General features: G+C 42.5%; 1 protein-coding gene and 1 long non-coding RNA gene across 2 annotated transcripts in view; both read left to right on the top strand.

The window, feature by feature from the left end:
• Window positions 1-6: 6 nt before the first annotated feature.
• The window catches only part of FBXL7 (F-box and leucine rich repeat protein 7), a 367,867-nt gene continuing 357,164 nt past the window's right edge, over window positions 7-10,709 (top strand). The window contains exon 1 of the mRNA XM_011364106.1: window positions 7-260. Within this exon, the coding sequence (XP_011362408.1) occupies window positions 224-260 (37 nt within the window). The 5' untranslated portion in view covers window positions 7-223. The remainder of the gene's footprint in view (window positions 261-10,709) is intronic.
• Window positions 267-10,709, top strand: part of LOC111742420 — a 15,628-nt gene continuing 5,185 nt past the window's right edge. Inside the window, exon 1 of the long non-coding RNA XR_002781305.1 lies at window positions 267-7,303. This is a non-coding gene — a long non-coding RNA (uncharacterized LOC111742420). The remainder of the gene's footprint in view (window positions 7,304-10,709) is intronic.

Here is a 10,709-nt window from a genome sequence, read left to right as displayed (position 1 = left end):
CCCCCCGCCTGGCCGCACCCGAAGCCATCGGGGGTGCCCGGAGAGGACGGAGCGCCCGCCCCCAGCGGCGTGCGGGGGCCGCTCCCGGCAGGACCTCAGCCCCGGAGCGTGGGCTATGCGCAGCTGACGGTCCCGGCGCGCGGGCTTTCCTCGGGCGCAGCGCGCAGGCAGTGCGCCCCAGCGATGGAGTGTCCCGGGAGACGGCGAGCATGACGGCGGCAGGATGGGCGCGAACAATGGCAAACAGTACGGCAGTGAGGGTGAGTGGGCCGCCGCTCCCCGCTCTCCCAGATCCACCCCGCCCCTTCCCCTGGCCCTCCGGTCTGGGAAGGCAGGTTCTCGCCCACTGCCTTGGCGCACACCCATCTGACACCCTGTCGGCGCCGTCACCTTCCCTTTTGGCACTGGGTGCTCAGGCGCCCCGAGGATGCTCTCCGGCCGTGGGGGTCCCTTTAAACAACTTCCCAGGTTGTCTTTGGGACGGCTCAAGTTACCTTGCTGCCATGTTTCTGAACGCGTGTGCCTCAGCTTCCCTCCCTTGGGCATTTAGGGTTTAGGGTGATGGTTTGGCACATGGGAGAAGACGTTTTTCAAAATTAACTCAGTGAAACTTTCTCAGGCCTTTGTGCTCCAGTCCACTGGACTTTCCTGTAGCAGGAAAACTTCTAGAAGAAGTAGTTAAGTTTCCATACTCTGCTCATTGCCTCTGGGCTGACAGCTTCATGAAGCTGGTCACCTATGGGCCTTGTGTGGTGAGGAGTGGCGGGGGGCTTTGTCTGGCCTCTCTTGGGGCTCAAGACGGGCAAAGGACCATCTGTTCCTTGGGGCTGGGAATTGCACAGAAATATTGCCTGTCAACTGGGAACTTGGAAGTTGGAGAAAATTTAAACTCCACCTACTCCTAAAACGATGATGGATGTGTGGGTTGGCTTCCCCCCTCGCCCCTCCTCCCCCTCTTTGCATAAAACCGTAGTGTTGTCACCCCGTTGATTAACAGCATGCCCCTGATATGCATATGGCAAAGGCATTTTCGCAGTGCAAAAGTTAAGGAAGGTTGGTCTTTCGTGAACTTGGCTGGAGGGGCGTGGAAGAGACGGGGTCGGTTTTTACAGCCCGCCCCCAGAGGACAGGCGGTTACAACGGTGTCCAGCGCCTGCAGACGGGTCGGAATGCAGAATGGCTATTTAGCATGTGGTGTTTGGGAAACTCCCATCATCCTACTCAAAACTTTGAGCCTTGGCCACAGCGTGTGGCTGTCTCTCCTCGTGTTTGTGGCTGTGTTCATTTTCAGCAGCTTTGTAAAATTACAGCAGAAACCGATCCTAAAAAACCATATCCACTAGAACCTTTTGTTTAAGTCGTCTTCTCCCAGATCATCATGTTTTGAATTCTGCATATATGCGAAATACATATTTTTCCTTATTTTTGACAATTTCATTTTTTTTTTAAAAAAAGTTAAAAGGTTGTCTTTTTAGATAGCAAATGTGAAAGTGTGCCAAAAAAGATTATTAGAGAATCTTGGCCACCCCCCAAAACTTCTTGGAGTTCATGTTTTAAAAAAATTGCGGAAAAATGGAAGATTAAGCCTTCTTACTCTGAGTTGTTAAAAAGCTTTCAGGAAATGAAGTGTGTGCCAGTCAGTTCTGGGTGTGAGTGCATTATGCTACCTGAACACCGTGGGAGGAAAGGACACCCCAGAGGTACACAGAGTCGCTGCTCTGTTTTCTTGAACAAAACCTCTCCACACTCCCCCTAATCCTCTGCAACTTGTTCTTCTGTCCCAGAGTTCTCGTATTGTGCAGTGTGTGGTGTATGACGACTTCCTGTCTGAACAGCAGAGTTTTCAACCCTTGGGAGAGAAAAGGAGAGACAGAGAGCTAATGTTCTCCAGCTGTTATCCGTAAATGCTACCTCTGCATTTTCACTTCAGCTGAAGTGAATTTTTGCTGGGATCAGATTTAGATACACTGTGGACGTTTTATAGGAAAAACCTCTTGGGCTCAGCTGATTCAAGGGGACCAATAGGAAGCTTTGGGAGGTTGACTGAGTTTGGGCTGGAGCGGACACATTGTGTTTTCTTTACATCAGCTCTCTTCAGATACACAGAGATTCCTCTGATAGGCGAGGCAAAATGAGAGAAATAGAAGTAACAGAAACTTAAAAAAAATCTCTGTCTCTCAGACTGGGTCGCTTGTAAATTGAGTTCTAATACATGTCTGTGGGTATGCTCAACTTTGTGTTATTGGAAGGGAATTCTATGCAGATATATCTGTTGGAATTTGACATGTCAGTGCCGTGGGGCTTACTTAAAATGTCAAATTTCAAAAAAAAAAAGTGAAGGCAACCCCTAGGCATAGTATCTCGATTATCAAAGGAGGCTGAGAATTAAGACAGTTTTAATAGGTTTAGTGCATTTACATGTGGTATATTTCAAACATAATGAGGAAATTATAAATAAAAGCATAGCCATAGACCGCAGTGAGCTATTTCTCAACTCTAAAACACTGGTGTTCATGTATGCTTAAAAAATCTGCTATTTAAGTATATTTTACAGTTGACACTACCGTGTAAATGTAACAACGCCCCTTAAATTTTACAAATAGTGTTGAGTTTTTAGAATGTTTAAAACTTCAGTATCTTATATGTAATCTCGCTTTCTCTTGCTCCTGGAAAACATCTTTTTTTCTTTTAATTAAAATTATTTCCCCAGACTTAACCTGAGCAGGTGAAATGGGGCAGAGACTTGCTGCTCTGGGTAATTGAGGACCGGCAGCCTCTGCAGCATCTGGGAGCTTGTCAAAAGTGCAGTTCGGGTTCCTCCAGGAACAGCTGAATCATTTATCACATGCGCATTGGGGTTTGGAGAGACAGGTTCCTGTGTAGAGCACAGAGCCTTGACTTGGGTGTCTGGAAATCTGATTCCAGCTTCAGCTTGGCTACTGTGACCTTGCTCAATTCCTTGAAATCTTGGGGTCTTTCTTCTCTAGAGTGAGGATAAAAACTCCTGTTGGCATGATTTGTCATAATCTAATCCTTGAGCATGGGAGTCATTCATTTTATTTTGCTCTTGTGGGACCACTTGAGGGAGGAGACTAGTCCTGTGGAGACATGTTGTAGTAAACGGGGAAGTTAAAAAACTTAGGGCCACGAGGTCAGTAAATGCCCCTCGCCCCTCTGTCATTTTGTTTGTCCTTCATCTCTGTCTTCCTCACTCATTTTCATCTCCTCTCCTAACTCAGTCCTGAAATCCTTGCTTTTTCCCCTAGATTAAAGGTATGTGTAAACCAATAAGTGCTTCCAGCGCACTTAACGATTTTATTTGCAACCATTCTGCTGACTTGGATTTTGCTCCAGGGAAAAGTTACCGTATCATGGCTGATCCTTAGCTTTCTAAGAAACGTAAGCGAATGTCTAAATGATGATGAGTACGCTCTGGTAAATTCTCCAGTAGAAGGCTGTTTTTAGTCTTTATCTTATTTCACAAGGTGTGAGTTTCAGCCCCTGTGTAGAAATCTGGAGAGTGAGCTGTGGTTATTCGAAGCCATCAGAACCATTAGCTTGGGCTCCAGTTAAGCCAAATAAACAAATCTTTCTGTTGAGTAGGAAGAGAGGCTCTGCCTTCCCTGCCTTTTAAGGTTTCTGAGTCTCACCATCGATTACTCAGTGTTTATTCTACTCCAGCAGGTCTGAGGCAGTAATACTATACTGTTAACAGCTCCTTTGCAAAACCGTGTGTACCATTGGATTGGAGCTGATGAGGGCACAGTGATGGGGATTGACCCTTGGTAGCTCTGCTGCTCCATCAAGAGCCGTGGTTCCCTATTCACCATCTCAGATCTGCGCTCTCAGATGTGAGGAGAGCCAGTTGCCTGCCATCTCGTAAATCATCACATATCCATCACCACCTTGAGGGACATAACTTGACATTTAATAATGACGATGACAGCTAAAGTTTATTGAATGCTTACTATAAGCTGGCCTGATTCTAGCCCTTGACACACACCGACTCACTTAATCCTCACAAGGATCCTAAGTGACAGGTTCTCCTAAGGTTCCCATTTTACAGATCAGGAAAATAGGTCCTATAGCTGGTGTAGTTGGAATTGGGACTCAAGGCCGAGTCGAGCCATACCGAGTCCTTTATTCATTATTCAACCAGTATATGTGGACTTATTTCCTACTACGTGCTGAAAGGCCTTCTAGGTTCCTTGGAAATATTGGTCAACGGAAAAAGATTCTGTCCTTGTCACTCTTATCTTCGTGTGTGTGTGTGTGTGTGTGTATGTAGGGAGGGAAAGTGGAATGATTAACACACGTGGGCACACGCACTCAGGATAATTCAGTAAACCGTGCGATACATTCCAAGGGGCTAAGGTCTCTAAATAAAGAAAATTGTCAGGTTAAGATTATGGGGAGGAAGAGGGTGTTGCTGTTTTAGAGTAGTCACCTTGGGAGCAGGGAGCATGTTGACTGTTACTTGGAACTCTTGTGTTATACCGAAGTGGTAACTCTTTAAGCCGGAGGACATAAATCATCATTTTATGCAAAGGTAACACTTCAGTCTTCTATAAACCGGCAGCTACAATAGAACAAAGTTAGTCTGGCCACTGGGCATATTTTTTGCTTAGCGTTCTTCTCGAATACCTTTTGTCCGATTATATCAGCTATTTTCTGACTGATGGGAGGTGTGCGGAGCCTAGGGCTTGCTCTTCTTGCTGAGAATGGCTGATGTTGCCTGACTTTCGACTTTCTGGATGTGTAAAGATGCTGCCAAAGGTCTCTGTAATTTTTGTTGGCAGTATGTTTTTGTCTTTTGCCTCCAGTAAATAATTTCATTCTGATGAAAATCAGAAGACAAATGATACTCATTCTACTGTTCGGTTCATATCAAAGCATTAATGCAGTTAACGATATCATCTCTGGTCTGACGATAAGAAGATGTTTTCAGAGATTTGGGGGATCTTTTTGTACATTTAAAATGAGAAAAGAGTGGTAACTTTTCTTTCCCCTTGAGAATCCACTCACAAAAACTTTGTGTTAATTTCCTCTGTCCCTTTGAAACAGAATGAATTCTGGGTTGATTTTGAGTAATTAATCATCATTTTTGCCCTTAACCCTTATAGACTGGCGTCTCTGAAAGCTGCTTGAACAACTTGGCTTGACTGTTTGACTAGTGGAAACTTCTAGATAGCATGTATCTTAAGATGGTGTGAGGGATGTTTTAAAATATATGACGCATTATGAATCAAATCTAGAGTGAATAAGTTCTTTGAATAATGAAGAAGGGATAAATGAAGTTTAGAAACTTAATACATTAAAAGCGACATTTGGAAAGCTGACATGTTGAAAATTGGATTTCGGAGAGCTGCTCAAAGACCAATGCGTGTAAGTTACTAGCAGGTAGATTTGGCTCAGTCTGAGGAAGATGTCTGTGGTGTTGAGAGCTGTTCTCGTGAGACAGGCTACCTGATGAGGAAGCGAGAAGGGAGGGCCATGAGCACAGTATAGGATGTTCCAGAGATTTCTGCGTTCAGTGAGAAGTCTGCGATAGGACCCTACACCAAGTTCCCCAGCAAACATTCTGTCATGTGCGATTGTTACGTTCGATAAAGTGTTATTGTTTCATTCCCAGTCATATTGCTACTTTTTTTCTCCCTCAAATACATCTCTAGCATTTTAATTGTTAAAAGCGCTGCCCCCACTCACTTTCTCTGGGTTGATTCATTCTCTGTGTGTTTTTGTCTATCTAGATATATTTAGGTATTAATTGGAAAACCTACTGGTTTTATTTATTTCCCTGCCTTCTATGGGATATGACCTCCTTCACCAAAAATTGGGTTTGAAAAATGACTTGTCTCGTTTTTAGTGCGTAATGGATTTAGATTCCACTCATAGCGTTACTGTTACTTTTATTATTGTCCTAAAACATGTAGATCTACTGAACTTGAAGCAAGACCCTTAGTTGTGCTTATGTTGAGAATCTTGAATATTTCAACTTTGCACATAAGACTTTTAATTGTTATTGGTTAGTGTTATCTGATTGGAAGATACAGAATGCTCTGGAACATTTTTGTGCAGCCCAGTCTCTCCTGTGAGTGGGCCAGAGCAGTGGCAGGTCCCATGTGGTGACAAAGTCCACGGCAGCTGAACTTTCCCAGAATGTAGCCTTGTTTTTCTGTTCTGGTTATAGAAGCGTGGACCTCTTCTTCCTTTTGGTCACTGCCTGAAATCTCTAGGTTGAATAGGACTTGCTCTGCAAGCTCCGGGTCTGAACAGTGAGCGGGGAGGCCAGGGATCTCAGAGCAAGGTAAGTGGACGCTCCCAGGAGGAGCCCACTTCTGCAATGTGCTAAGTGTGGACGGAAGTGACAAGGAGGAAGCGTGCGTAAGAACAGAGTGACGCTAAAGAATGACACTTCTGGACAGTGGCTGCAGTTCCCAAAATATCTAAGGATGCTCGTGTTCTCCAAAACAACTGTCACAAAGCAGGTGAATTGGAGGAGGAAGAGCTTACCCGTTTGGGGAAAACTAAATATTTTGTTAAGAGACTTTCCCTAATTGTTCCTGATAATCTTTATGTTCTGCTTTTCATCTGGTTTGTTTCACAGGAAGTGAATCCTGTGAGTTTTATAAGTGAGGACCTGGGAAAGCCTCAGAGGAGGGACAGAAATAACCTGACCAGCCTGGGTCCTTCCCAAGCCTGCAACACTGCACCAAGGAGAATGGAAGCCGTGGGCGTGGGCAGGCACTTTCACATGTGCTAGTTAAAACCCAAAGATGTACAGCTGTGAAACTTCCGACATGAAGTTTCTGACATTAGCCATCTCCGAATTTTCTCAGTAATGAAATATAAACAAACGTATGGCCATCGTTTTCCCAATCCGTGTTGGGAGCAGTGAGTGAGGACTGTGTCTGGAGCCGCAAATCTGTATTAGGTTGTGCATTAGATACACTCCCTCTATCATTTCCTATTTAAATTCTAAACCAGTAACGAAATGAAAACCAGTTGTTAATGCTGCACGAACTTGTAATTGTGACTTTAGAAGCCCTGAGCAATGTGTAGAAATGTTATTAAAATATTTTTTGTTTGCTACCCTTTCTGTGGTAAATTCCTGTGCTGCATTTTTTTTTTTTCCCTTCCAGGCAGATGTAGCGGTGGAAAGAGAATCAAAAGTTCTAGACAAAAATTTCATAAATTTTTCTTATACTTCGGATCGACCTTCTGGCTGCAAGGAACCCACTTTTTGGCAAGATGGAGAAGTCAGGCAAAGCTGCTTATAGGTGCAGTTGAACCTTTTGAGTCAGTTGAGTACTTGAGTCCAATTGTAGGAGCATCTGAGTTAAATCTAAGACAGAGGCCAGGTCTTACAAGTTCAACCTGTCAGAGGTAGTTCACACCCCAGGAAGAGGAAGAACGGGGCAGAAACTGGAGATGGAGTGTCAGGAACGTTAGAACAAGGAGAGAGAAGAAGAGAACACATTAGAAAGATGGGAATTAGCGCCTCGATTGCCTCCTCACGTAAAGACCAGTCTTAATGTTCTCCTCAGCTCTCCTTCAAAACATCTCAGCTCATGGAACAAAAACAAGTATTAATAGATACTTGATAGGCTTGGCTCTTGCCAAGTTTCTTAGCTTATTGGCCATTTTAATAATAGGAGTTAACAGGTAATGAGCACTTAGGATGTGTCACTTCCCCCTCTGAGACAGAACATTACAGACTCATTCCTGTAGTTCATAGAAGCCAGGGTAGCGGGCCCTGAGGATCACATTTTAAAGATGCCACCACGGAGGCATAGAGGCGGACTAACCCCTGCCCGCAAGTGACACACAGCCAGTGAGTGGCCCAGTCACACCTGAAATCCCCAAGCCTGTGCCGGGTACTACACCCCTCCCCACCATGCCTATGACCTTGTCTGTGTGGTTACAGCCAAAACTTTTCCCCAGTCTTGGTTTTGCATGTGTGCCTCAAAGAATTGCAGTAACTGAGAGGTTGCCCTTAAAACAACAACAAAAAGTTTTCTGGATTAGGAGACCAAAAACGAAAGATATCTTTTGAAGGAAACTTTCAACTCATTTTGCCTGGCTCTTCCAAGGACAAATTAACTGCTCATTAGGCAACAATCTGCTGACAAATTGGCAGGCTATCCAGTGTCTATAATAACTGTAGCATGTTAAATAATTAGCATATTCTTTAGCATCTCCAGGGTGCAAAATAGAGTTGATAGGCCATCCTCCTGATTGTTCAGAGCATTATGAAGTTTTAGTTGTCTTTGTTCTAGGCTAGCCCTATACCTAAGATAACCTTGGTACCTGCTCACATACCAAAGCTAACGAAGGACCGAGAAAGATGCGCACATTTTCTTTCCTCCATAAATAGTTTATAATTCAGATCCGATATTTCCCTCTGGTGTCAAAACTGTGGATTTGAGACAGCCGCTAATATGGAGAATTATTCTAATTAAACTACTTGAGTATTTGCCCTTTTGCCAACCCCTGAGAGACATGGGTATGCCCAGAAAATTGCTTTGGGAACTACACAGCATTTTAGAAATTAATCTTATTTATCATCACAGGGACTCTCGGAAGAGTGTTTATTATTATCCCGAGTTTATAGGTAAGGAAACCGAGGTCTTGAAGATTAAATGACTTGCCTCGATTTTACAGTGAAGGTTAGATGGAGTCATTCTGATTTTAAATTTAGCATACTTTCCATTATACCATTATTCTCCTTTAGGAGCTATAAGAAAACAATATAATCACGTTAGAGGATTTTCACCACGTATTCTTGAGTATTTTACGTCACTTACACCTAAGGGTGCAAGTGGGGATCTGCAAGCATGGGTCCTTTTGCCGCTTTCGCGGTTTTACTGGTAGAGAAGCCTGGCACCTACTGGTCATCTCAGGCCACAGATCTGTGCCAGGGCTCAGGGCGGCAGCCGCACAGTGATAGAATGATTATGGCGAGAATGCAGAGCGAATCATTGTTAGATAAATGTTCATGACACGGTGACATTATTCGTTAGAGCGCACTCACTCGTTGGAAAAACTCAGCTGGGGCTTTGAGGGGGTGTTTCCCTCTAAAAATCTCCCCTTGCGATGCTCAAGTTATTTTACAGCTGGGAAGATCAGCAGTAAAATTGGGGATCTCTAAAATTGGGGATCCTCAGCATCTCAGGAGTCCTGATTCTCTTCTTGTAGCCTTTGCTATTGAATAACTGTATTTCTTAGACGTCTTTGGAGGGTTCGGGTCCTGGGACAAGCCCTTTAGGATGAGTTCATATCAAAAGTCATTGAGGTTTTGTCATGGTTGTGACAGGAATCCATCTTGATCATTTAGTCTTTAATTCCTTCACTATCCTCTAGTTTAATCTGTTTTTAAAACTTCCTATTTCTTTGTATTTTATTCATTGCTCATCCTACCACATGCTCACCCCGACATGAATGTAACCATATTCACATAGTAGGTCCTCAGTATATTTTTTGTTAAACAATTAAATAAAGAAGAATGTGGGGCTATGACCTTTATTGGATCTTAAAAAAAACTTATGAAAATCCTCTCATATTTTCCATGAACTTTTCTTAGACTTTGACATTTTACTCTTAAAAAGTTTCTCTGGACATGTTTTCTTCTGAAGATATTCTTTCTAGCTTGGCCTGTTATTTTTAACAATGCGGTTCCATCTTTTTATGGATGAAAATAGTTTAACTTGTGTATTTAGGAAAAATGAAATATGTACTTTTGGCATCACTGAAGAAATTTCAGCTTCACTGCTTTATAGTACTTTATAGTTGACCTAACTATTTTTAATGGTTATTATTGAGTAGACTGCTACCGTATTTTTTATTGAAAATTATATTGTTTGGTAATATTTGTTTCAGTTGATTGGAAATTAAAGTTAATTTTAGTGAATCAGTAATCTAGAGAACATTTTAAATATTTGATCTTTAAATTAATTAATCATTCCTTCTGTTTCTGGATTAAAGGGTCAGGATTTTGAATCCTTTCGAATTAATATATTGACCTACTTTATCACATCTCTATTTTTCTCTTTTTGTTATACAAAATATAAAAGTTATGTATGTTTGGTATGCTTGGAAAGGTTTCTAGTAGATATTCAGTCTCTGGCTTCCCATATTCCTAAAACCAGAAGTGAAATAGTCAATTTGAGAAAGAAAAAAAAACAAGATTGAGTTGGAGGATGTATGGATGTGTGCGTGTATGTGAGACTATATTTAAGTAACTCTTCGGTATAAGTTAAGCAAAGTCCATTATTTCTCACATCTATTTCTTTCTGTAAATGGAGAGAAATACATATTCCATAAGGAATTTAAGAAATACAATGAAAATTAAAGCATCATTTGTTTCTTTAATAATTTTGTATCTGTTAGAGGAACAGCTTCAGACAAGGGGTCGGGCACCTTAAGAATCAAGCAAAAGAAGAAGCCAATAGCCCAACCATCTGAGCTTTCTGAGATGGAACTTGGAGTAGAGGTGACTGCTTTATCAACAGAGGACTTGACTTGAAATGGTTCTGTGACGTGATTTTGCTTGGAATCATATGTTTTAGTTTGTTTATCTGAATGTATGTATGTTCAGGTCAGATGAGTGGATATAATACCTCATTGGTGGGGATTTTACTCTGCGTGACACCAAGCCTTTTGTTGATATTTGTTTTGAAGTGCTAGAGTATTAATTCAGATATATAGGC

The sequence above is a fragment of the Pteropus vampyrus genome, unplaced genomic scaffold (assembly GCF_000151845.1).
Source record: "Pteropus vampyrus isolate Shadow unplaced genomic scaffold, Pvam_2.0 Scaffold94, whole genome shotgun sequence".
In the NCBI taxonomy this organism is placed as follows: domain Eukaryota; kingdom Metazoa; phylum Chordata; class Mammalia; order Chiroptera; family Pteropodidae; genus Pteropus; species Pteropus vampyrus.
The sequence above is the reverse complement of the archived record's forward strand: the minus strand, read 5'-3'. Positions and strand labels throughout refer to the sequence as shown.